We start from the raw sequence: 27,699 nt of genomic DNA on the forward strand, positions 1-27,699 counted from the left end.
CTTCTTTATCCATTCATCCATTGATGGACATTCAGGCTCTTCCCATACTTTGGCTATTGTTGATAGTGCTGCTATAAACATGGGGGTGCATGTGTCCCTTCGAAACAGCACATCTGTATCCCGTGAATAAATGCCTAGTAGTGCAACTGCTGGGTCGTAGGGTAGTTCTATTTTTAGTTTTTTGAGGAAGCTCCATACTGTTTTCCAGTGTGGATGCACCAGCTTGCATTCCCAACTGTTGAAAATTCTAATTCTTACTTGAAATCCAGTTTCCTGAGAACACATATCAAGAATTAGCCACAACCAACAAGGTAACTGAACACCTGCAGGCCAACCCATGCCCACAGAACGCTCTGGTAACAGCTGCAGAAACAGGAGGCAGGTGAAGTGTGAGAAGCCGTAAAAGCAGAGAACAATGAACACCCAGACTGTACTTCTCTCCACTCTGACTCTCGGAGAACTTTTCAGTACCATTCTGTGTCAAGACAGAGCAGTTTCATTCCTTTCTCCAAAAAATATTTTACATGGAAGAATAAATGCAATACATGTTAATCTAAAGATAGGTCTTAATTATTCAGCTTCACATGCCATTAAAAACCATCATCATGTATTAGGTAAAAGCACCCAGTTTTCAGATTAAGTCTTACTGTAGGTTGCTAAGGGAAGTTCGAAGCTGGGAAATACGGCTTCAGCTAATGTAGACTTCTTCCTTTCTCCTGAATTGCAAGACTTACAGAAATAGCAAAGAATCTGTGAATGTCTATGTGGTGTGGTGCAAAGCTGAAATCTCAACTGATATAATGCAATGTGTCCACAAGGAAATGCACAATGTTTACTACATCTGGAGGGAAGAGTCCTGTCAGAAAAGTAAATCGGAAACAAATACATTAAATTCTCACTTTTTAATCACTCAAATCCATCAGTTAACTAATTGTAGCCATTGGTTACTGAAAGGCAAGTATAATGGTGCTCTGGCAGACAGAAGACAAATATGCTGTCAAGGAACATGCACTCTAGCAGGGGAACAAGATAGACAAAGCTGAAACATTAAGGGACTGCCCTGAGGATGCTGGGAGAGCGCACATTATAAGTGGAACAGCATTTCAGAGATGAGCAAAGTAACCGCGCATGGGTCCAGGGGTGTGGGGGTGACAGAGGGTTTAGATAGGCTTAATGGAAAAGTGGCATTTGAGTTGGGCCTCAATGGATGGTAAGAGCTGCATGGGAAGGGGGAAAGTGGTGGATAATGGGGCCCAGGGCACAGAAGGCACAGAGGTGGCAGTTGGCAAGTCGCTCAGTGGAGGAAACATGAAAACGTGCTGAGCACACGAGGCTGCCCTACAGATGCAGTAACAGGCAGCGAAGAGGCACTGGTGTCGCCAGAGCAGGAAGCAGCCGGAGGAACTGGTGTTCCATAATGCTTTTTAGCCCATGCCAAGCCATATGGGGGACCAAGGGAGAAAGAAAACTTAGTAGTACTGATCCTGTCTTTATTTAAAATTTTGAGGGGCGCCTGAGTGGCGCAGTCGGTTAAGCGTCCGACTTCAGCCAGGTCACGATCTCTCAGTCCGTGAGTTCGAGCCCCGCGTCAGGCTCTGGGCTGATGGCTCGGAGCCTGGAGCCTGTTTCCGATTCTGTGTCTCCCTCTCTCTCTGCCCCTCCCCCGTTCATGCTCTGTCTCTCTCTGTCCCAAAAATAAATAAAAAACGTTGAAAAAAAAATTAAAAAAAAAAATTTTGATATTTTGTTCATCATGGATTATTTTTTGCATTAATTTTGATTTTGAAAAATACTACACTAAAATATTATTTTGATTATTGCATTTTTTTGGTACCCCCTTAATTTTGTGCCCAAGGCAAGAGTTTTTGTGCCTGACTTACCTCACCCTCATCCTGGCCCTGTGTTCTATTTCTGAAGTTCAGTTGTGGGGACATGGGTGTTCATGTTATTATTAATTATAAAATATAGCTTACTCATGTTACAAATCTTCTGTGGTCAGTAAACAGTATTTAATAAAAACAATTAAGGTAAATTAGGATTTTAAGAAGATTAATTGGGAACTTTGAAGCCCAACAAGCACAACACGGAAAAGAATCCTTTGTGCTTCACAGTCAATCTTTAGGGGAGAATAATTCCCTGTTGCTTCAGCGTATGCAGTGCAAGCAGAAAAGGGTGGTTTTGCCCACATCTAAGTGGGTGAAAGATGACTGAGGGGTATGAGAGGCTGCTGTCCCCTTGGAGACAGGCCCTGAGTAGCTCAGCCACTGTAGCCAGACTGATCCTGCTGCATGGCCTGAGGCAAGCTTCCACAAATGGGCCACAAACAGTGGGTTTGGCCCACATCTCATATATAACAAATCCATCCAGGGTGCCTGGCTGGCTCAATTGTAAAGCATGCAACTCTTGATTTCTGGGTTGTAAGTTTAAGCCCCACATTGAGGGCAGAGTTTACTTAAACACACACACACACACACACACACACACACACACACACACACACACACAACCATCCAGCTGTGCTCAAAGAGAAGCTATTCATTGGGCCACAGTGCTGACCAGAGGGCCACAGTCCAAGAAGCAATGGAAGATTAATGAACTCTATAAAAGTCTCAGGGCTACCTGCATCTAGGAGATGAGGTGGTGTTTGACCCAAAAAGTATTCCTAGTACCTCTAAAAATGTAAAACTTGAAATCTGTTTTTGTTAGTAAAGTGGTGCCTAATGAAAGCTAATTGTTAGCCAGAGAAGTCAATTAGCACGCAGCACAAATATCAGAAAAGGCCAAGGGAAAGGCTGAAAGGTGCAGGCTGCTTCCTGAGCCCGTCACTGGGTGCACGTCACAGTTATTTGATGTGGACCTCCCAGTCAACGCCGATGTTCAGTGACAGCTTCTCCAGGCTCAGGGTGGCCATTGTGGTACAATATGTAAAAACCACAGGCTCTTCTTTACCGTCTAAATATCAAGACAATAGCAGGAAAAGTTTGATGAATATCTAGGAGAGAAAGATCTTTCTTTCAAATATAAAATATTTCTGACTTGGTCATAAAACCTTAAGCCCCATGTAGGAAAATCCAGCTGAATAGCACTTTTACCCATGGACTTCCATGAATTTTTTGAAGATTAAACCCTCTATCATTTTGAGTGCAAGATTGGTTGAAAAGGAGTTGTAAGGAACAAAGAAGTTCAGCAGGTAAGAAAGGATATATCCTTTTAAGAAACTCCATAAACATGGGTACGATTCTCTGCAGCTTCAGACAGCTACAGTTAAACAAAATATTCAGAGAAGTTACAATATTTTTCAAGCTCCAAATAATTTCCCTTAGAAAAATGTTAACATCTTATAGTTCGCAGAAAGACCAGTCGATGAGGAGAAGCAGGGTGGCTTTGCTCCTTTGAGACACCTGGGTATTTGACCAGTGTATTTCAGAAAGTACAGGATCCACTCAGTTGAGCACACGACATCAGTTTTGGGACTAATCATCTCTTCACTGGGTGAAGAGATACTTCCATGTTTACAAAAACAAATGAACTGTTTCCTCACCAGATGAATGGGTGGTCACAGAAGATGGCTGCTTCTTGAGGCCAAGGACGAAGACCCGCTCCACCACACACTTGCTGGGATGATGACCTCTTTTGTCAGCACAACTGGAATAGATGCAAAGGGGATTAGGAAAAGGAGGAGAATAGGGGTTTGGACTGGTTACTAGGTCAACATCCCAGCCTTGTGGGTTCCTCTCCCATCTTTCCCTATGGAGGCAAGAACAATACGGTTGTTCTTACGTTTACTAAGATGAAGAGAAGGAAAAAGATAATTCCATGTGCTGAGGACTGCCTAACCAGTAGACAAACCAGTCTCCCTTTGACAAGCCATTTGGAGAGATATCACCTAAGGACACTGAAGTCACAAATGTGACTTCGACACTGCAATCAAATTAAGAACTCAGATATTTAATCACTTGTTGAATGGGGCAATACATGGGATTAATCAGAACTTAAATTGAATTCTTTTTTATGTTTTAGAGAGGGAGGAAAAGGAAGATGGAGACAATAAGGAAGGAAGATTCATGGAGTGACTGAAAAATACTCCAGGGAAATTCCAGACCAAGATGGCAACATAAGAGGTCCCTGAATTTCCCTCCTTTCATGGAGATACTGAATGTAAAGCTACAGGTGGAGCAATTCCCTTCTGGAGATACAGAAACTACCTGAGTGACTCCCACACATTGAGTGACTGCGAAAATATCCACATCGAAACAGGTAGGAAAGGCTAAGACACACTCTCACTCCCTACCCCCAGGGCAGTGCCATACAAGTGGAAGGGGAACTCCCAAATCCCAACTTCTCCCTGAAGAGTGAAGGGCTTGGATCACACTTCTAGTACCCCAGTTTTAAGGCCTCCCACCTGAGATATGAGCCCTCAAACCACCTATCAATAATTACTCCAAGTGTATTTGAACGAAATTCTCCAATCAATGGAGACACGGCTGCTGAGTGGTTAAAAAGTCAATACCCAGCTACCTATAAGAGACCCACTTCAGCTTTAAGGAAACATACAGAAGGAAAGTGAAGGGATGAAAAATGATATTCCATGCAAATGGAGATCAAAAAAAGGCAGAGCTAGCTATGTTTATATCAAACAAAACAGACTTTATGCCAAAAACTGTAATAAGAGACAACAAAGATCATTATATAATGATAAAAGAGTCAATTCATTAAGAGGTTATAACATTTGTAAATATTTATGCACCCCATATCAGAACACCTAAATATATAAAGCAAATATTAGTAGATCTGAAGGTTGAAATAGACAACAATACAGTAATAGCAGGGGACTTCAGTGCCCCACTTTCAACTATGGATAGATCATCCAGACAGAAAACCAATAAGGAAAACGTGGACTTAAACTACATGTTAGACCAAATAGACTTAATAGATATATATAGAACATTCCATTCAGTAGCAGCAAAATACATATTCTTCCCAAGCACACATGGAACATTCTCCAGGATAGATCATATGTTAGACTACAAAATAAGTCTTAACAAATTTAAAAAGACTGAAATTATATCAAGCATCTTTTCTAACCCTAATAGTAGGAGAGCAGAAATCAATCACAAGAAGAAAACTGGAAAAGTCACAAATACTTGGAGATTAAATAACATGCTCCTAAACAACCAATGTGTCAAAGAGAAGTCAAAAGGGAAATAAAGTATCCTAGACAAAGTAAAATGGAAACACAACATATCAAAACTTACAGGATGCAGCAAAAGCAATTCTAAGAGGGGAGCTTATAGTAATAAATGCCTACATTAAGAAAAAGAAAAGACCTTAAATAAACAATCTAACTTTACACCTCAAGGAACTATAAAAAGAAGAACAAACTAAGCCCAAAGAAAGTAGGAGGAAGGAAATAACAAAGGTCAGAGTGAAAATAAGTGGAACAGAGGCTAAGAAGACAATATGAGGTCAATGAAACTAAGAGATAATTAAAAAACAAATAAATAAGCTGGGGCACCTGGCTGGCTCAGTCAGTAAAGCATGTGACTCTTGATTTTGGGGTTGTGAGTTTGAGCTTCACCTTGGATGTAGAGATTACTTACATTAGAAAAATAAATATAAACAAAATAGACAAATCTTTAGCTAGACTCACCAACAAAAAGAGGACTCAAGTAAGTACAATCAGAAACTAACATATCACTATATGTTAACTATACTAGAATTTAAATAAATAAATACATAAAATAAGAAATGAAAGAGGAGACGTTACATTTGATACTTCAGAAATACTAAGGATCATAAGAAACTACTAGGAATAATTACACACCAGTAAAGTGGATAAGCTAGAAGAAATGGATAAATTCCTAGAAACATACAAGCTACCAATACTGAATCATGAAGAAATAGAAAATCTGAACAGGTCAATTACTAGTAAGGATAGTGAATCAGTAATAAAAGACTGCCAACAAAGATAAGTCCAGGACCAGATGGCTTTGCTATTGAACTCCATCAAACATTTAAAGAATTATCAGTCCTTTTCAAACTCTTCCAAAGAGTGGAACACTACCAAAGCTAGCAAGGATACTTATAAGAAAAGAAAATGACAGGCCAATATCCTTGATGAACACAGATGCAGAATTCCTCAACAAAGGATCATACAGCATGATGAAGTGGGATTTATTCCTGGGATACAGAGATGCTTCAACATTGGCAAGTCAATAAATGTGATACAGTACATTAACAAAAGAAGGATAAAAATAATATGATTATTTCAGTAGATATAGAAAAAGCATTGGAAAAAATTCAACAGCTCTTCATGATAAAAATTCTCAACAAATTGAGTATAGAATGAATGTATCTCAACATAATAAAAGCTGTTTTGACAAGTGCACAGCTAACATCATACTCAGTGGAGAAAAGCTGAAACAAGATCAGAAAGAAGACAAGGATGCCGACTCCTCACCATTTTTGTTCAACATAGTACTGGACACCCGAGGTAGAGCAATTAGGCAAGAAAAAGAAATAAAAGGCATCCAAATTGGAAAGGAAGTAGTAAGATTGTTTCTATTTGCAAATGGAAAGAGAGGCTGGTTAAAGGGTACAAACTTTCAGTTATAAGATGAATAAGGTCTCAGGATCTAACATATAAGATGGTGACCATAGTTGACAATACTATATCCTATAATTGAAATTTTCCAAGAGAGTAGAACTTAAGTGTTCTCACTAAAACAGAACAAGACAACAAACAAACCAAAAAAGGTAAATATGTGAGGTGATGGGTGAGTTAATTAACTTGATGGTGGGAATCCTCTTACAGTATATACGTACAGCAAATCACCATCTTGTACGCTTTAAATACATTACATTTTTACTTGTCAATTATATCTTACTGAAGCTAAAAAAAAAAAAAAGAAAAATACTCCACAAATGGCCTTCCTCATTACTTTCTTTAAATAGTACCTTAAAAAAACAGCTGTGCTTTTGAGGATAGCATAATTTATTTAAGAAAGCACACAGCTTTTTAGCTGCTATTACCTGTTGGTCAAAACACCTGACAAGAATGAAAACTTCCTATGCAAGAATTGCTTCTGGTGGAGGTACTGGAATGAATGGCCATCGTCGAGATAGAGTTCACCCACGGCAGAACCCTGGAGAGTGAATCATAGGGAGAGAATCTGCTTATATAATAGCTTACTAGGAAAAGAATGTCACCCACTAGAGGGATTAAAAAATCTGTGAAAAATTTTATTAAACAAAAGCTTACTATTCAAGCTGCACAATGTAGTCATACAAATATATACATTCAGTGCCCATTGGTGAATTAATATGAATAAGGAAGTCATATAAGAGGAGCACAAAGAGACCTTGCTGAAAAAAATTTAAACTACGAAATATGGTCAGTGGCACAGGTGGCTTCTTTGAAAATAGTATCTTAAAATGAGACGACAGGTCAAGAAAAGTTCACACAATAAAATGAAGCTAAAAAAAAATGTAGTATATAATGGAGGAGATCAACTATCTTTAGAAACCCTCCATTTAGACAATGGAAGTTCCTTCTTCGTTTCAGTAGGAGGACCCCTTTGGCATGTCAAACAATGTCACAGCACTCCATATGGCAGTTTATTGTTATTGACAATGTTTGATGTGCTATGGATCTCGAGTGTCTTGTATTTATTCTGTGGTCTGAGACTCATAGTTTGGTCCAAGAAGACATGTCTAAGTGAAGTAGATGGAAAAGAAAGATGTAAGAAAAATAAAGTTTAATTATTTTTTAAAAAATTTTTTTTTTTCAACGTTTTTCATTTATTTTTGGGACAGAGAGAGACAGAGCATGAACGGGGGAGGGGCAGAGAGAGAGAGGGAGACACAGAATCTGAAACAGGCTCCAGGCTCCGAGCCATCAGCCCAGAGCCTGACGCGGGGCTCGAACTCACGGACTGCGAGATCGTGACCTGGCTGAAGTCGGACGCTCAACCGACTGCGCCACCCAGGCGCCCCTAAAGTTTAATTATTTTATAATATTTGTGCAAGAGTAAGAATTTGTGTTGGAAGTGTATTTGGGCAAAAGGATAAGAAAGAAATCTGCTATAGGTTTCATTTGGCTCAAAAGATCTTCTGAAAAGGACATACAAATTCTGGATCCTTCTAAGCTTTACCCCAGGAAATTTTAGTTGTTTGAGCCATCTGATGAGAACAAAAGTCATTGGGTGGGGTCGGTGTTGCCGAAATGTTGCATAGATACAGGTACCCTCTTAGAGGAGACGGAATTTTAGGGCTAATCCATGTGGCAGGCTGACTATGCCCAGTGAGCATTTAGTCCAGTGGTAATCAAGGCCAAGCTGCAGAGCACCAAGGTCATGATGCTCCAGAGGAAATTGCTAACATTTCTAGTTCTCAGAGTTCTCTTAAGTACAATTCCATGAAAGTCAGACAAGCTGGACAGTGAATCTGAAATGTTTCAAAACATCAGAAACACCCATCCCATAACTAACTGGGGTGTGTCATTTTTAAATACTACCACATACTCAGAAGGCTACTACTCCTGTAAAGAGATAAAGTAGTAATGAATGAGTTGTGTAAAGGTAACATTTTCCAAATACCTTAGTGCTGAGAGCCACCCGGAGTCCATATGGGGAATCAGTCATGTAGCCTGTGGATTTTCCTATAGTTGTCTTTATGGGCACTATACTTCCACCTCGTTGAAACACTGGTATCTATAACAGAACAATACTCTTGGGGAAGGAGCATTTGTAAAAGGCAATCTCAAAGTAGAATCTAAAAATACTTCATGGTACAAGACTCATATTCTTTTTAAAAATTTTTTTACAACATTTAGTTATTTTTGAGAGACAGCGTGAGACAAAGCACGAGTGGGGGAGGGGCAGAGAGAGGAGACACAGAATCCGAAGCAAGCTCCAGGCTCCAGAGCCCGATAATGGGGCTCAAACCCATGAATTGTGAGATCGTGGCCTGAGCTGAAGTCAGGCACTTAACTGACTGAGCCACCCAGGTGCTCTAAGATTCACATTCTTTACAAGTACAGACTCAACAGCAAAGTAAATTTGTGAGCACAGAGATGGAAAATATGGAAGCCCTGGCATTAAAAGGAAGAGTTCAAACACTAAAAAAAAAATGGTCCATTTTTTAATTCTTAGGGAAACTTCTCACCCTTCATCAATTTGTTACCTCTTCTGCCTATCCTATCAGTAGTTCCTGTTTTGTATTTTTAATTTGCTTGTCAACATAATACACATGTTTCACCAGGGCCCTGCTAAGGAGTGAGTTTTTCTGCCTGTGTAAGTAGGCCCACATGTATGTATGTGTGCCTATAAAAAATTATAGTTTCTTGGTTTCAGGGAGATGACTTTGTCCTTACTCACTAGAGTCCATACCCTTCCTGCTCCCTGCTTTCCTAAGTCACCAGGATGCCTGACTCAATTCTGAGAGTAAATTTGTGAAACTTCTGTTATAGAAACCCCGAAAGCACTTTAAGTGACTCTAACAACAGTGTTATAGACATGGCCCATACTTATGGTTCTTCTGGAGTGGCATTCCCAGCACGGAAAGCCCAGGAGGTCTCCTGCCTCCCCATACAGTCCTCTGTAAGGAAGCTCCCTAGATCACATGGGGGCTTGTACTTCACTGAGTAAAGTACCAGAGGGAGAAAAGTACACGAATACAGATGAAGTTGGGTATGAGGGTGGAGTAGATAAGATGTCCACCTTCTGCCTGACACCCAGTTGGCAGCAAGGAGTAAAGTGCATTTATCTCCCCACCCTCATCAGCCCATCGCTTCGTCTTTTCTTTTCTCAAAGACCGAGGTAGTAGGTTAGTACAGAATGGGCTCTGAAGTGGGAGTGCGGCTGGCCTGGGTTCTTATCTCAGTTCTGCCAAAATCTAGCCATAAGCCTGGACAAGTAATTTAACTTCTCTGAACTCAGGTTCTTCCTCTGTAAGCATGAGAGACTCAAGTCGATGAATGTTAAAGTCTCTTCTAGATCTGAAAGTTGAAATTTGAAATCATTTTATAATGGAGTTCATACTGCTGATGACAGCTTTCAAAAAACAACATCAATAAATGTTTCTTACTCTTAAAACTACTTAGGGCCTGCAGTAGTGGTTGTGATTTAGCTGCAAGAGCAAACTCCCCTTCACAAGTTCAGGTGGGATGGGCCCCTGTGATTCCAACATCGAAACTGACAGCCTTCCTTGCACCTAGAGGTCCAGGGTTACAACTGAAAACTCATGTTTTGTGACTTGGTCTGGTAGAAAGACATTCCATATGGTGTGTGTGGTGACCGGATTTTTACTCCATTTTCAGTGTTACTATTTTTCTTACACATACAAATGTAAATATATGGGGAAGAATTGTTTGTCCTTGATGTTTCATACCGTGAAACCAGGCTATATGTTTATTCTTTTTTTCTCACATTTTAACAGCTTTATTGGTATAATTTACATGCCATATGATTCAACCACTTAAAATATACAATTAAATGTTTTTTAGCATATTGAGAGTCATGTACCCATCACCACAATCAATTTTGAAACATTTTCATCACCCTAAAAAGAAACTCTGTACCCATTAGCAGTCATTCCCCATTGCTCCCAAGCCCTCTCTCTGCCCCATCCCTATGCAACCATTAATCTGCTTTTTGACTCTCTCTACAGAAGTGTTGTTATGCAGAACACTATGTCCTTGGTTCTCGCTATGCAGGCACATGTTATGGACTGAATGTTTGTGTCCCGACAAGATTCATATGTTGAAGCCCCAACCACCAATGTGACTGTATTTGGGAACAGGACCTTTAAAGAGGTAATTAAGATTAAATGAGGCCAAAAAGTGAGGCCCTGATCTTATAGGACTAGTGTCTATAAGAAGAGACACCAAAGAGTGCATGCTCTCCCTCTGCCATGTGAGGGCAAAGAAAGAAGGAGGCTGTCTACATGCCAGGAAGAGAGTCCTCAGCAGGAAATGAATTGGTTGGCCCCTTAATCTGGAACATCTGGCCTCCCAAACTGTGAGAAAACCAGCTTCTGTTGGTTAAGCCACCCAGTCTATGGTGTTTTATCATGGCAGTCCAAGCAGACTGATAGAGCACAGTAGGTAAAAATTACAGCCTGAAAACAACTTACAGTGTCCAAAGTTACTGGGATCTTCACAGTACATGCTCCTTCCCAATGAGTACCTGTTTTAGAGTCATACCAGACCTGAAAAGGAACAGATCCTAATGAGAGAGAGTATATGAACAACTCTGCTCACAATTTCATTATTCGGTAAAACATCCATTTATCTGGATTTCAAATACCCAGAAAGCTAAAAAAAAAAAATAGGCACAATTTTTTAAAAATCTGGAGAAGTTAGGAAGAACATATGCTTTTAAGAAGGTCCCAAAGGACTAACCTAGTACCGTGATAGATTAAGTTGACTGAAAGGCCACTTATTTGTCCATCTGTCCATCCAAAAGTTATTTATCGAACAATCTGCCACATGCCCAGCACTGCTAGGCATACGTGAGTGAACAGAAAGACAGAGTTCCTGCTGTCATGGATTTTATAATTTGGTTGTTTTATAAACTTACTGTGTGTAGCAGTAAAAAAGACGATGGAATAAAGGAAAAGCAATAACGAAGAAAAGCACAGTGCAAGCAAATACATTATAAATGAGTGGGAGAAAAGGAAAGTGTCAGAGAAGGAAACAGGTTTTGGAGAAAGGCAAGTGGAAACTTGGATTGCTACTATGATATCATTTTTTTTTAAAGCAGAGTACGATTCACTGATAAGGTTCAAATTCTTATCTGGGATCCTCATCAAGGGGGTTTAGTTGCTGAAGTTAACAAGAAGGTCCTACAAAGTAATTTGATGGAATAAAATCGTTAAGATCCCAGCAGCAGCAGCAGCATGGAAACAAAAACCTCTTTTTCTCTCTTCTAGCCGTATAATTTCTGGCAGCCAAGGAGTCTGTTTCGCAAGTTCACCTCCTGGGATTACCACATCCTTTATATAGCTGCACTGTTAACTCTGTCACCGTCCTGCTGTGAATGTGAGAGGGCTGTGACTTGACCATCCTCAGCTACAGGGAACTCTTAATTCAACTGGATCAAACCCACCTTGTCTCTATGTATTATCCTTGGCTGGATTCAATTTGCTAATGTTTTGTCAAGGATTTCTGCATCTGTGTTTATGAGGGATATTGCCTTAGCTTTCTTTTCTTATAATGTCTTTCTTTGGCAAATTCCAGTACCTTTAGATAAAGAGTAGTGGGAGCGAAAGGTAAAACAAAACAAAACAAAAACCCCCCAAAAAACTGGCTTAAATAAGATTTTGGAATTACCTGTCTGTCATTTCCGGAACTAATTAGAATAAGGGGTATAGAGTATGTGCTCTGGTAATATATACAAACATCCCCAGCCTAGGAAGGGTAAACTGGTATAAAGTACCATGTAGATCAGACCTAGTGCTCAGTCACTAAGCTCCTCACTAAGTACTTACTAAAGGCCTTCTACCCATCAGATACCCATCTAGATGCTGAGGATATAGAGTAAACATAACAGATGAAAATCACCGCCCTTAAGAAGCTAACATTCTAATGGGAGAGAAAGATAATAAACAAAACATGTAAGTAAATATCCAGTATGTTAAAGGTGGCAGGTTCTGTGGGAAAAATGAAGGATGAAGACAGGCTGGACAGTACCAGGGGCAGTGGGAGTGATCTGTAATCTTAAGTAGGTGGTCAGAGAAGGCCTCACTGAGAAAAAGCTATTTGAGCAAAGACTTTAAGTAGAGGGAATGGGCCATCTAGAAATATGAGGAAAAGTGACAACAAGGGACGTTAGGTAGCCCCCTTGCACAGTGCGATGTTATACTAGCTGACTGATGAGGTCAAGGGCTTGGCTCTCCTATCCAGGGTCTGTGAAGATGTAATGAGAGAAACAATCATAGAACACTCTGGGAAATGATGTTGAAGGAATATGTTACACAGTCACAACGATGTGCTTGCAATGATGATAGATCATTAAGAACATGTTTTATTAGTTAAAAAATTAATAAAAAAATTAATTTGTGGCTAAGTAATGAGGGAACTAGTTCCTCTTAACAGGAGGCTGTTGCTTTATTTTTTTTTTTAACGTTTATTTATTTTTGAGACAGAGAGAGACAGAGCATGAACAAGGGAGGGTCAGAGAGAGAGGGAGACACAGAATCTGAAACAGGCTCCAGGCTCTGAGCTGTCAGCACAGAGCCCAATGCGGGGCTCGAACTCATGAACCATGAGATCATGACCTGAGCCGAAGTCGGACGCTCAACTGGCTGAGCCACCCAGGGGCCCCGAGGCTGTTGCTTTATTAAAATCGAATTGCAAAACTCTCGGCAGAAGTGCTTGGCAGAACAATTTATTTAGCTGTTGTTGTTTACTCAGGGGGAACCTTTGTAAAGAGCCCTCATCTTCAGAACTTCAAATTACTGGAGAAACCAAGAGGAAAGAACATAACTCATGAACATTCTGGAGAAGAGCCAGGGTATTGCCATATCAATAATGACAAACATAGTGGGCTGAATGGTGGCACCTCAAAAAGGTGTATGTACTTCCTAATCCCTAGGAGTGAATATTCCTTCCTGTGGTAACAAATTTGATTTTGGGAGTAGGAGATTATCTGGGATTATCCAGGTGGGTTCTAAATGTCATCTCAAGGGTCCTCATATGAGAGACAGAAGAGGAGACACAGTCACACAGAGGAGAAGGTGCCGTGACAATGGTGGCATACATTAAGTGATGTGCTGTGGCTACAAAGCTAGGAACCACAAGAACTGCAGGCAGCCACCAGAAACAAGGAGAGAGTCATGGAATAGATTCTCCTCCAGGAGGAACCAACCCTGCTGACACCTTGATGTGGGGCTTCAAGCCTTCAGAACTGGGAGAGAATAAATTTTTGCTATGTTAAGCCACCAGATTTGTGGTAATTTGTTACAGCGGCCTCAGGAAACGAATACAGCAACCCCACAGGTAAAGCTGGATGGAGAGAGAATGCCAGTGCTGGATGTTTCATGGTATTGCCTCACCGGCACTCGACAGTACTGAGCACTAAGCATGGCCCGGCTCAGCTACCTCACCACAAGCCTTGACAGTCCAGGAATATGTTGACATGGACGTCTCACATCAGTTTGGTAACCTTCACACCTCCTCCCCCCTGGCTGCAAAGGTCTCTGGCGATGTTCCAGTGCTCAAGGACTCTCTCCAGGATTTGTCTCCTCTTTGCTCTCCATTCCATACCTTCTTTACCTGGTCTGGTGCCCCAAGTTTCTGCCCTGCCTCTTCTCCTGGCCCCTTTGCACCATCCATGGTCTGTCTCTGGAGGGTGTTGCTGTTACTGCTTGTGGATCTCTGCTCTGCATCCCATGGGCTAATCCCACCTCTTCCTGTGTCCTGCCTTGGTTCAGTGCCCTGGGCTCCAGAAGTCCAGGGTGGTATTTTATACAGTGATAATAATCAAAGACAATAACTAATAAAAGAACTGGGAGGCTAGGTGGGGGGAGGCACAAAGGAAGTCACCATTGTTACTTTTTACCCACTTTGGCAAGTGCCTGGAGACAGCTTTTAGTACTAAAAACTTAGGATTTAGATAGGGCCAGAACCAATGAGCAAAGTCTCTTCTTACTTATGTTTCCCCCCACACACTCATACCTCTTAGTAGACTGAAGATTTCTTCCTACTCAAAGCCTCCATGTGTTAACAAGGAGTCACTTACACAAGTCAAAGCGTGAAGGTAAAGAACCTTCTGACCTTCCCCCGTGTTGTCACCTATTCATCTTTCTCCCCACTCTTTCATTATGTTTCTTGACCTCTGAGGTCACGATTTACAAGAATCTTCAGTTGCTGTAGACATTTGGGCTGTCTTCCCAACTGCATGATGCAGAAATCTATGTCCTAACAGGGGCTAATTCATCAGAGTGAAGGGAGAAGATATGAGACATGTAAGATATGTGGCTGTTTCTCATTTATTCTTACCTCATTTGATCCTGGCAGAAACACACTGACTGTGGTGGCTTTTGGTTCTGTGACTGGATGAACCAATAAAGCACTTCCTGAAAAACAGAGAAGAAATAAAGTTGAACATCATTCTAAGAAGTCTGAAAACACCCTTCTCCCCTGCGTGCTTTTGTCGTTGTAGAGATCACTCAACTATGAACCTGGGGAAAGTAGAGACCTTGGTGAATTGAACCAATGATTCATCAGAGAGATGCACTTTGGAGAGGGGACCAATGCTCAAATCGGGGACTGTATTCTTAATTATCACTAATCTATTTATGGCATATTAGGGTAATGGAGAGGGACCCTGCCACAGTCCATCACAGTCTCCTGTGCACAGCTGCTCATATGCCAGGAGTCTGGAGGAGCTACTGCACTTCTCCAAGTGCGTCACTGTTTGCTGTCAGTGACTTTGAAAACGGTGAGCCTACAACTGTTATCCAGAACTGTGGTCAGCATGGATAGGAGTGTATCAGTGGGGCAGTGGGCAGTTATCATTAGGAAGGCTGGAATTCTCTTAAAGGCAACCTGGATTATTAATTTTGTTTTGACCATGGCCCCATATGTATATAAATTTCATCCATTTATGAATTCACTCTTTAATTCTACAAATATTTACTGAGTTCCGGGTGAGTGCCAGGCATTATGCTAAGCTCTGGAGATACAGTGGCAAATAAGACAGATAATATGCCTATCCTCATGGAGTCTGCAGTCAGTAAAGACGGTTATTAAACAAATAATTACAAATTAGAGTTGGGACAAAAACCAAAAAGGCAAAAGCACAAAACGGAATGAAAGTTATGTAATAAGAGGGACTGACTTTGACTGAATTTAGGTGTAATTGGGTATTAGAAGCAATTCTGGTCAGGGAAATGTTCTCCAAGGAAGTAGCTATTTAAACTGAGACCTAAGAATGATTGGAGAGAGAGACAGCGTGAAGCTTTTTGTGTTTTAGGATTTCCACTCCTTAGAAACAGGATTCACCTTTTGGGCATTTCTCTATTGAGCATGGTTTCTTGAGTCCTATTTCCAAGATGATAAATCTCCCTATTGTGGATTTGGTGGCCAAACCTTGTTAAAGAAGAGGCCAACAACATCAACAACCCTATTTTGCATATGAAGTAAGCCCTCTGAGTCTGGTCTACTGTTTTCTACTTCCATTCCCTATAGTGGTATCATAAAGCTTATAAGTGGACCAGAACAAGAACCTGAAATTGCATCCACAAATAGAATAGATTTATATGAAGTTAACAATATGAGAAGTGCAACATGACCACAGAATAGAACTATCTTTCCATTAATACACTAAAAATCTTTTTTTTAAATCTTTATTTATTTTTGAGAGAGAGAGAGAGAGACAGAGTGCGAGTGGGGGAGGAACAGAGAGAGGGAGACACAGAATCTGAAGCAGGCTCCAGGCTCCAAGCTGTCAGCACAGAGCCCTACGTGCGGCTCGAACTCACAAACCATGAGATCACGACCCTCGAACTGAAGTCAGACGCCCAACCGACTAAGCCACCCAGGCGCCCCAATACACTAAAAATCTTAATGACAGAGTTACTTTTTATTATTTGGCTGTCTTGAGATTAGCGATTTTTTTTTTTTTTTTTAGTGCTCTTATACTAGGAAATATAACAAAAACACAATTACAATATATTTATCATAGTGATAAGAACTGCTCACCTAGCATGTATTCATCTTCCACACCAAAAGTGTTTAATTCCTCTGGGAACTCTATCCATAGAGGCCTGGGGAAAGAAAAAAAAAATTCTTACCTCAACATTACTAAATGTTTTATTACTATTAAATTACTTATATTTTCAGTTTTATAACTACTCAAAGGAAATTGGAAAAAGCCAAAGAGTCAAGACTCTTTCCATATGATTTAAGATTTTATGAGCAATTGCTAGGATTACTACATATTGTTCTAATGTGAAAGACCTATCTACTCACTGGAACGTTCCAATGAAAGATTGAGAATTCTGGTAAGTACAATTTTGCCTTCCGATTGTTGAGCACTGACTACTCTGAAGGCAGAATGAGAGCTTTGGGCAAGTCCAAATGCCCAACACATTCAGTGTGGAACAAATTAAATGTGTGTAAAACCGTATTTTTATGATGATGTAAAATCTGTGCCATGTTTTCATACTGTCACTGCCTTTCACGCATCCTTAATTATTACCTATATTAAATGAAAAGAACTGGTTTTACTTGTTTTCATGCTGGCAACATTTTTGGAGGGTTGAGAAACAGCTGTGTGGTTTTGTTTTTTTATTCTTTTACACAACTATCTAGGAGGCCTTTGGGCTTATAAAGATAAAATCTTCAACATCTATGTATCTGGATATCAGCTTAATGGTTCTAATGCTTTTTCAACCTCATGAGTAAAGGATATTTTTTTAGTAAGATAAATTTATTTTTAGTTTATTCACTAGCCTTTGTAATAACAGATCCTTTTCCTACTGAATAGTAACAAAGCAGTAGTCTTTCCTTCTGGCTGATGTCTAGCATTACCAGGGAAACTTCTAACAAATACAGATCCTGAGATCTACCCAAGGAGATTCCTAGTAGGTCTGGAGGTATGGCCTTGAAATCTATAGTTTTAAAAAGCTCCCCAGGTGATTCTGATCTGAGCCAGGTTTAGGAAGTGCTGATCTGGAAGCCTTGGTGTACTATGTGTGTCTCTGTATCATTCTGTAACCTAGAAAGTAGGTTTTTCACATCTTGCCTCCAAAATAGAATCAGAATATAATTTATACGCCAGGAAAAAATGTTCACCTCCAACTTGGAATGGTTTAGCCCTAAGAGTAAGACTCCAAGACCAGCAGAGTAAGTTGCTCTTCATGAGAGGATGCTTGTGGGTTAAAACCATGAATTCAGTTATAGTCACTTCCTTTTTCTTTGAAAAAAAATCTCTATTTCTGTCTTCTAGCAAATATTAACACTTAAGTTACAAAGTAGCAGGGGATCTGGCTTTTCTTTGACCTCAACTCCTTGACCCTGATCACAGTGGGTGCTCAATAATCTGATTGACAGCTGATTAAACACATGGCTTTTCTCTTGAAATCACTGTGTAATTACTGAGTTCCCCAATGGCTAGGGGATTTTTCTGGTGTAGATTGGGTGCTGGGGGCCCCAACTGGTGAAGCCTATTTACCTCATGACGGGTTCGGCAGCCACGTGTGCCCGGTAGAACAGAGAATACCAATAGGGCAGGAGGGTGTAGCGCTGTCTGATGGCTTCTCGGATGAGACGGGTGTGTTCCTCCCCAAAGAGCCATGGCTCCCGCCGCTTGGTGTTCATGGTAGCGTGGCCCCGGAAGAAGGGCTGGTAGGCTCCGGCCTGGTACCAACGCACTAGCAGCTCTGCTTCTGGATTCCCAATGAAGCCACCTACGTCAGCTGGTTAGGCAAAGAAAGGCCAAGTGAGGCAACCGGTCTTCTAACAAATACTGCACACCGGTAAAATGAGGGCTTGAAGACGGACGGGATAAATGTGCTGTATGTACACTCAAAATGACAGGATAAAACTGTGGCCTGAAATTAGGGAGCACGTATTTAAAAACTCAGCCTGTTTGGGGAGCTGACAATATTCTCTTCGAATACTCTTTTCTTGTCTAAAGGTCCGAGGTTTTGCCGCAAGATTAATATTTCTGTGATGTTCCCAAACCCAGAAATTGCAAAATGTCGACCTGTCTCAGTAAGTATGTTCAGGGCCGGGGTAGGAGGTTGGCAACTGATTTCCTTTTGAAAGCAACAGCTGAAAGCAAGATAAAAGTTACTGAACTAAAAAACAGACAATCAGAATTAGAGACTTAGGGAGAATGTGATGCTTGGTCCTTAAGGAGGATACATATTTCTTGTCTGTGGACCAATACCATAAGAAACACATCTGTTGGGGCGCCTGGGTGGCGCAGTCGGTTAAGCGTCCGACTTCAGCCAGGTCACGATCTCGCGGTCCGTGAGTTCGAGCCCCGCGTCAGGCTCTGGGCTGATGGCTCGGAGCCTGGAGCCTGTTTCCGATTCTGTGTCTCCCTCTCTCTCTGCCCCTGCCCCGTTCATGCTTTGTCTCTCTCTGTCCCAAAAATAAATAAAAAACGTTGAAAAAAAAAAAAAAAGAAACACATCTGTTAAAATGTGTGTGACATTAAGTTGCTTCTATTCCTACAGAAAACAAGGAGCAGCTGGAACTAGTCTTGCCGAGCACCTTCCATACTGGGATTTCTCATCCGCAGACAATTACTAGGATTTAGGGAAAGCAACCCATCAGGGAATCGTATTTTAATTAAATTTATCTTTCCCAAGAGCATATCTTTTTTTTTTTTTTAAACAGTTAAAATATGTCACACAATTTTAAACCTGCTGAGTAAAAAAGGATTTCTGTAAGGCTTATCTCTGATTTGCTAAATTCTTTGTACTTCTCTCCATTTTTCTCTCTTTGATGAAAAGGTATGTTTCAGAAAAACTCAGTTATCAAGAGCATCTAAGGAGGAATCAGAGAAAGAGGGAAAAAAGCACTCGGGCTCTCTGATGACTTAAAAAAAAAATTTTTTTTTTAATGTTTACTTATTTTTGAGAGAGAGAGAGAGAGAGAGAGAGCACGAGCAGAGAAGCCTCCAGTCTCCATGTTCTCGCTGACGCAGGGCTCAAACTCACAAACTGTGAGATCATGACCTGAGCTGAAGTTGGATGCTTAACCAGCTGAGCCACCCAGGCACTCTGGGCTCTCTGATGACTTTATTTCATGTCCTCACTTCAGACGAGACACAAACAGCTTGGAAGTATCCCTTCAATTTCCTCATTTTCTTTTTTCCACATTTATCCCTCCCAAAGCAGCTAATGAGAAGGCATTTGTGACCAGCGTGGATGGAGAAACACCCTAGTTTTTTATTTTCTCTCACTTCAAGCTTGTGGATATCATCATACCTCCACAAAAAGGGATCCCAGTAACGCTGAGGGTGAGTAACATAGGGATAGAAATTTTCAGGTAGCTCCATTCTGCCGTGTTGTCGCCTGTCCACACAGCACCTTTGATCACCAGTAACAAGGTATCAAAAAAAAATCACAAATCAGCTCATGCACTCAATTTCATAGATTCTTTATTTGAAATAGACAAATTAATATAAAGGAAAACATTTCTTTCTTACCTTAAAATATACAAAATCTGGTTTCTACAATGAAAATATATTGATTTTCTAATGTGAAAAAGTTCTTAAAATCCACAAAACATTTTGTAAAAATATTCTGAAATTGCACTTATTTTTGAAGTATAACTCAAGTGTGATTTTAGGAGAAACATTAAAAATATCATCTTTACTGAAATATAATTTGCATATAATAAATGTACCTATTTTAAGTGAAGAGTCTGAGCTCAAAAACCTGCAACTGTCACCACAAGCAGGGTACAGAAACAGTGTAAATGATCACTGGGCTTCTTTGCAGTCAATAACCTTCCACTTTATCTAACAATTGATCTGATTTCTATATCTTCTCTAGAATTTTATATAAATGGAAACATATACTATTTTGTGTTCTGGCTTTTTTCACTCAGCATAATGTTATAGTTTGTTCCTTTTTATTTGCTGAATAGTTTTGTATAGCATGGATCTATCACAAGTTTAGCCACTCATCTATTGATGGACATTTGGATTCTTTGCAAGTTTTGGCTATTGTGAATGAAGCCGCTATAAACATTTGTGTCCCAATCACATGACATATGTTTTCATTTCTCTTGGGTAGCTATCTGGGAGTGGAATTGCTAGGTCTGTGTTCAGTGTATGTTGCATACTTTAAGAAAACTTCGAACTGTTTGGCATAGTGGTTGTACTACTTTTACGTTATTAATACATGACAATTTCAGTTGCTCTACATTCTTGGCAACACTTGGTAGTGTGTCTTTTATTTTTTTATTTTTTTTATTTTTTTTTAACATTTTATTTATTTTTGAGACAGGGAGAGACAGAGCATGAACAGGGGAGGGTCAGAGAGAGGGAGACACAGAATCCAAAACAGGCTCCAGGCTCTGAGCTGTCAGTACAGAGCCCGACGCGGGGCTCGAACTCACAGACCACGAGATCATGACCTGAGCCGAAGTTGGCTGCTTAACCAACTGAGCCACCCAGGCGCCCCAAATAGTGTGTCTTTTAAAAAATTTTTTAATTAGAATTGTTTTAAAATTAATTTATTTAGAGAGACAGGGAGAGTGAGTGGGGGAGGAGCAGAGAGAGGGAGAGAGACAGAGATAGAGACAGAATCCCAAGCAGACTACACTCTCAGTGTGGAGCCCAACATGGGGCTCCAACTAAAAAATCACGAGATCATGGCCCCAGTCAAAAACAAGAGTTGAACGTTTAACTGAGGCACCCAGGTGCCCTGGTAATGTGTCTTTTTAATTACAGCTACTGTAATGGATGTGTAGTGGTGTCTCTCTGTGGTTTTAATTTGTATTTCTCTAAAGACTAATGATTTTGAGCATCTTTTCATGTATTTATGGATCATTTATATGTTTTCTTTTGTAAAGTGTCTATTCAAATCTTTTGCTATTTTTAAAAGTACATGTCTTTTTATTATTGATTGATTAAAAATTTTTTTTTAATGTTTATTTATTTTTGAGAGAGAAAGAGAGAGCACGAGCAGGGGAGGGGCAGAGAGAGAGGGAGACACAGAATCCGACGCAGGCTCCAGGCTCTGAGCTGTCAGCACAGAGCCCAATGTGGGGCTCGAACTCACACACTGTGAGATCATGAACTGAGCTGAAGTCGAGGCTTAACCTACTAAACCACCCAGGCATCTATGACTTTCATTTTCTTAATATCTTTGAAAGGGTAGAAGTTTTCAGTTTTGATAAAGTCCAACTTAGCATTTTTTTCCTTTTATAGTTCATGCTTTCTGTGTTCCATCCAAGAAATTTTGTTTACCTCAAAGTCACAAAGAGTTTTTATGTTTCCTTTTAGAAGTTTTTGTTTTATCTTTTATAGTTAAGGTCTATATTCCATTTTGAATCACTTTTTGTGTATGGTAAGAGGTAAGGGTCAAGGTTCTTTCCTTCCCCCACCTCCATACCCAGTGTTGTGACACCATTTATTGAAAAACTCCTCTTTCCATTGAATTGCCTTGGCAACTCTGTTCCTATTTAATTAATCATATGGGTGTTGGACTTTTTCTGGATTCTTTATTCTGTTGCATTGATTTTTATGCCTATTCCTACACCCCCTCTCAAAAAAGCCACTCTATAATTTAAGAGGAGTGGTACAGACTGTATAAGGGAGGCATAACAACAGTAGCAAGGACAATAGTTAACATTTATCAAGGCCTGATGGAGGCAGGTGATACTATTTGGCCTGTAGTAGCTCACTGAATCATCACAACATTATCAGGTAAACACTAGTTAACTTCATTTTACAGATGAAGGAAATATGGCCAACAGTGGATTAAAATACATAGTTACTAAGTGATAGAGGCAGGATTTGAGCCCAGGGAGTGTGTGACTCTAAAGCCACTGCTCTTGATCATTGTATAGTTGATAAGACATTGTGAAGATAAATTATATACCACTAAAGAGATTCACACAAGAAAAAAAAAAAATCTTACTTTACTAAATCTAAATTAGTCCTGAGGCATTTTTGTCTATCTTCTATCAAAATAGTTCTGGAAGCTATTTTTGTTTTAATCTTCCACAGAAACTTTAGGTTGTCCTATGGCCAGTGAAGAAAAATATTTTCAAGGGACTGCTTTTTTTTTTTTTTTTTTAAGGTACTCTAGTAATTTCTCCTTGACTTCAAATGAGACAAAATGATTGTGAAATCAACATGGTGGCATTCTGGTCAAGAGAGAAAGTTCCTCTTTCTCTCTTGCAGATATTTTCATGTGTCATATGGTTGTTTAGTCAGAAGCGAGCTCTGGCTATTGGTCTAAGCAGAAAACTTAACACAGTAGTGTTCTCTGTAATGCCTCACTTGCTACACTTTGGGGAAGGCTGATAGTTTCACAGAGTATTGAAGACTAGGTAGTAGGCTGGTATTTAAGAGATTGGAGATTACTTAGTATTCATATCTTTTATCTTTTTTAACTGCTACTTATTAGTATTTTCATTTTCATATTAGTATTTTCATAAAATTTACTTTTTAGGGGCACCTGGGAGGCTCAGTCGGTTAAGCGTCTGACTTTGGCTCAGGTCATGATCTTGCAGTCTGAGAGTTTGAAGCCCGAGTTGGGCTCTATGCTGACAGCTCAAAGTCTGGAATCTGCTTTGGATTCTGTCTCCCTCTCTCTCTGCTCTTCCCCTGCTTGGGCTCTGTCTGTCTGTCTCTCTCTCTCTAAAAAATAAAATCCACATTAAGAAATTTTAAAAAAATTCTTGACTTAAAAAAATGTTTATTTATTTTGATAGAGAGCATGCATGCGAGTGGGGAAGGGGCAGGGTGAGAGGGAGAGAGAGAATCCCAAGAGGGAGAGAGAGAGAATCTGTCAGCTCAGAACCTGATGCGGGGCTTGAACTCATGAACTGTGCTATCATGACCTGAGCCAAAACCAAAAATGGGACGCTCAACCAACTGAGCCAACTAGGCACCCCAATACTTGACATTTTTTAGTGATTAAAAATGATTCTTGTAGAGAATTTGGAAAATGGAGATAGGTAAAAAGAAGAAAATTTAAAAATCACTCATAATCACCAAGGTACTAAACTTATTGATTTAGATTGCTATCTCTATTTTTTTAAACAAAATTGTGATAATATACTGTAACAACATTTAAACATTCTGGTGCCCCCCCCCCCCCTTTATCATGATGTCACAAACATTTGCTCATGCAATTAAGAGGTACTATTTTAAATAGCCTTATGATAGTCTATCATATGGATATATCATGCTTTTATAAATATTCCCTTATTTGGATTTTCTTTCTTTTTCTGTTTCAAGGACTAACGCTATGGTGAGCATCTATGTACATGAATCTTTGCCTGAGATAACAATATTGTGGCCTTTTCCAGAGTACCACAGGGGCTGGTTTTCAGGGCTGGCGAAGGAGGCCTAATAATGTGTATGATACAGTAAAGGCTGGACTCTTCAGACTAGAACCTAAGCTCTTAGTTATTTATGCAAGGCCAGGGGACTTAAAATAGCCTTCCTGCTGGAAGGTGGTTAAGTTGAATTAGATCTGCATTAGCTAGTAAACTGAATCCAGTTATAGATGACCCTGACCACAAGCAACAGCAGGTCTATTTTAAGCCATATTACTAAGTGGAACAGGTGGTTGAAGGAATGTGTAAGAAGTAGATTTCCCCTGGTTTAGATAAATCAAATAGACAGAATCAGAGATGATCATCCCAGCAAACTGAGATACTCTGAAGTCATTCTCCCAGCAACTAAGTGGCCGTTTCTTCAGTGGGAAACAAGTAACTAAACTTTATTAAAATTGATGTACTTTGTGTCACAGGACAAAAGGCATACTTCCGGGAACGTCACTTGCTACAATCCTAGGCCTGCCGAAGGGCCACTGGAAAAAAAAGGCATCAACACAGTAGCACCATATACCATACAAAAAAAAAAAAAAAAGTTTGCTAATTTATGTTTTTAAGTCTGATCATATGAGCCATGCCTTACCATACTTTTGTGATCCAGCAAAGAAAGAACGTGTAAGAACAAAGGGTCTCTCCTTTCCTTTAGATCGCTGTATCAGTCCTTCTGCAGTAGCCATTTGCTACAAAGACAAAGGAGAAAACTTTCAAAGGGATGATTAGATTAGAGCATTGTGCAAACATCCTAATAAGCTATTAGACATGCAAAAGTAAATAGGTGGGAATATAAATGGAAAATATTAAAATAAATCTATCAAATAATTTTCATAATGCAATGAAACTACTCTAAATTCCCATATTGAGTGGAAGATTTTCTTTGATTAAAATAGCAATGGAATAATAGTAAATAATAAGCTAGAATTATTCAATGCTTACTATTGTTAGGCATTTTATAAGATTTTCTCTTATAATCTACAGAACAACCTCTGAGACAGAGCATTTTCAATGATGGAAAAAAATGAGATTCAAAGAGGTTGTTAAGTGACTGGCCCTGGCCAACATAAGAAAATTCTCTAAAGTAGTTTGCAGTTATAGCAAGAGGCTTTTAAAGAAGTAAACACATAATCTGAACTGTGCTATATATAGACAGCAACTCCCACTAGAAAATACCAATTGATGGGAGAGCCATAGGAACACAGGATGAAAATAACAAAGAACTACGGATATCAGTAGGGGCAAATGGCTGACATATGTTTTGGATGTGATTGGCAAATGGAAGACAATTCTACCACCTTCTAATGAAAAGGCTAAGTAGTTAATTAAGGCTGTCTGCATTTAAAGACTTAGTGAAATTGTATATCTATGTTCTAAATCTTGTTCCCCTGGTATGAATATAAGATTTGTGAAATTTCAAAACATTTGTTTTAATTGCCTTTGTTTATGTATTTACACATTGCCTACCCTACTTCAAAAAAAATCTTTATTCAATGTCATTTACTAATGACTCCTGCCAAAGATGTTTCTATGTTATCATTAATCTCATATATCTATAATTCATCAAGTTTATTATAGAAAGAAAAGGTGCAAAGGGAGAAATAGTAAGTCCTTTATTGGCTACAACTTGATAAGACCCACAAAGAGAAATGAACAATATAATATGGCTATTACAAATGACTTTCAACCCAAAAGTCAGGGCATTTGGGTCCAGGTGACTTCTCTATGGATGTCTTACCTGATAAAAACCATAGATGTTGTGAAGTTCCCTGTGCTCCCAATTGCCATGATGAATGGCATTCTTCTGCATGGTTAGCTCTGGTCCTCTGAAGACAGAGGGCTCATTCATGTCGTTCCATATGTAGAGGATGTCAGTAGATCCCTAAGAAGTAAATTTCTTCCTCAGCCATGATAATACTCCTATAGTGATGATGTTAATATGATAGCCACCCTATTCCTCTTTCATACTCTATTTAATTTATTATTTATTATGTTTATTATCTATGCTCTGTCTTCTGTTCCAATGCTACAATAAATGGTCCACAAGGTGGGGAATTTTATCAGTCTTGCTCATAAACACCTGGAACAGTACCTGAACCACAGAAGGTTCCCAATAAGTATTTGCTGATAAATGAAAGAATACTGTGCTGTATTGTATATGAAATACTGCCTAGCAAGTACACTTCAAGACCTACCCTGGAGAACCCCTATAGGAAAGGTTGTGTGAGTGTTCAAGGTTAGGTCCTATAACATCCATTATCTGCTGCAACCTTTTTTTAAAAAATAAGCTCCATGCCCAGCATGGAGCCCAATGCAGGGCTCAAACTCATGACCCTGAGATCAAGACCTGAGCCGAGATCAAGAGTCAGACACTTAACTGACTGAGCCACCCAGGCACCCCAAAAACTCTTAACTAAGGGCATTTATAGCTGTCCATGATAAGATTCTGCCTTCCCTCTAATACTCTGAAAGATTGGAAAGGTAAAATACCTGTTTGGTAGCATGGTCTAGAGTTTGTGTTCTGCATAGAATTGTTCAATTTAGGGTGGGAAGGGGCTTTTGAGTCATCTAGTCACCATGGTGTTGAAATCCCTTTTATAGAATCCTGGTCTCTCAGCATTTGACTCATAGCTACAATGACAGGGAGTCCTTCAGGCAGCTCATTCCATTGCTTTCTAAATGTCCTGCTCCTTGTAACATCCAGGCCCTGTAAAAGCCCAAATGTTCATCGACTGATGAATGGATAAAGAAGAATTCAGGAAAATAGAACTTAGTGATTCATCACTTAACATATAACACCCAGGGCTCATCCCAACAAGTTCTATTTTCCTGAAATCATTATTACACTATATGTAAACTAACTTGAATTTAAATTGAAAAAAAAAAAAAAAAGAAACTAGAGTTTAGTAGTTAAGACTTGGGCTTGGGAGACAAACAGACTGAGTTCAAATCTTAGGTCTACCACTTACTAAGATGAGCGAACTTAGTGGGGTTTTAAACTTGTCCATATGTCAGTTTCCTCATCTGCGGGATTAGAGTTCATTATAATTTCAACCTGAGAGGTTACTCTGAAGATGAAATGGTAAAATGTACATAAAGTGCTTAGCACAGTGCTTGGCACACAGCAATACTCAATTTATACTAAACATCATTATTATCATCCTCATAATGGGTTGAAAACTGTTTTCTAGAAGTGGCCTCTCTAGTTCTTTCTTATAGTTTTTGATATATTTCTTTTTTTATATATTTTATATATATTTATAATATTTTAAGAATTGATTTATTATTACACCTCTTTAAAAATTTCAATTCTTATCACATCTTTCATTTTTTTAATGTTTATTTATTTTCAAGAGAGAGAAAGAGACAGCATGAGCGAGGAGGGGCAGAGAGAGAGGGGGACAGAGGATCCAAAGTGGGCTCTGCGTGATAGCAGTGAGCCTGATGTGGGGCTCAAACTCATGAACCACGAGATCATGACCTGAGCAGAAGTCGGACGCTTAATTGACCGAGCCACCCAGGCGCCCCTATAATTTGCAAGATATTCTCACATATATCATCATCATCTTTAAATAAGCTATAGAATATTGTTTTATGTAAAATTTATATAGTAATTTTAACATATAATATTATTAAGTACTTTGATACGTCACAGAGTCTATTATAAT

The 27,699-nt window shown here is 39.6% G+C and overlaps 1 protein-coding gene across 13 annotated transcripts in view; it reads right to left on the minus strand.

Annotated features, from left to right (window-relative positions):
- Positions 1-1,730: 1,730 nt before the first annotated feature.
- Positions 1,731-27,699, minus strand: part of GANC (glucosidase alpha, neutral C) — a 75,388-nt gene continuing 49,419 nt past the window's right edge. For 11 of the 13 annotated variants that reach the window (XM_058738082.1, XM_058738087.1, XM_058738081.1 and 8 more), the window contains 11 exons: positions 25,770-25,913; positions 24,624-24,720; positions 19,948-20,049; positions 18,180-18,423; positions 16,706-16,770; positions 15,002-15,078; positions 11,134-11,208; positions 8,598-8,711; positions 7,033-7,145; positions 3,542-3,645; positions 1,731-2,952 (listed from right to left, as the gene is read on the minus strand). In XM_058738082.1, the coding sequence (XP_058594065.1) occupies positions 2,843-2,952; positions 3,542-3,645; positions 7,033-7,145; positions 8,598-8,711; positions 11,134-11,208; positions 15,002-15,078; positions 16,706-16,770; positions 18,180-18,423; positions 19,948-20,049; positions 24,624-24,720; positions 25,770-25,913 (1,245 nt within the window). In that variant the 3' untranslated portion in view covers positions 1,731-2,842. The remainder of the gene's footprint in view (positions 2,953-3,541; positions 3,646-7,032; positions 7,146-8,597; positions 8,712-11,133; positions 11,209-15,001; positions 15,079-16,705; positions 16,771-18,179; positions 18,424-19,947; positions 20,050-24,623; positions 24,721-25,769; positions 25,914-27,699) is intronic. The other 2 variants (XM_058738083.1, XR_009264200.1) reach the window with 2 other exon arrangements.

This window comes from Neofelis nebulosa, chromosome 7, assembly GCF_028018385.1.
Source record: "Neofelis nebulosa isolate mNeoNeb1 chromosome 7, mNeoNeb1.pri, whole genome shotgun sequence".
Classification (NCBI taxonomy): domain Eukaryota; kingdom Metazoa; phylum Chordata; class Mammalia; order Carnivora; family Felidae; genus Neofelis; species Neofelis nebulosa.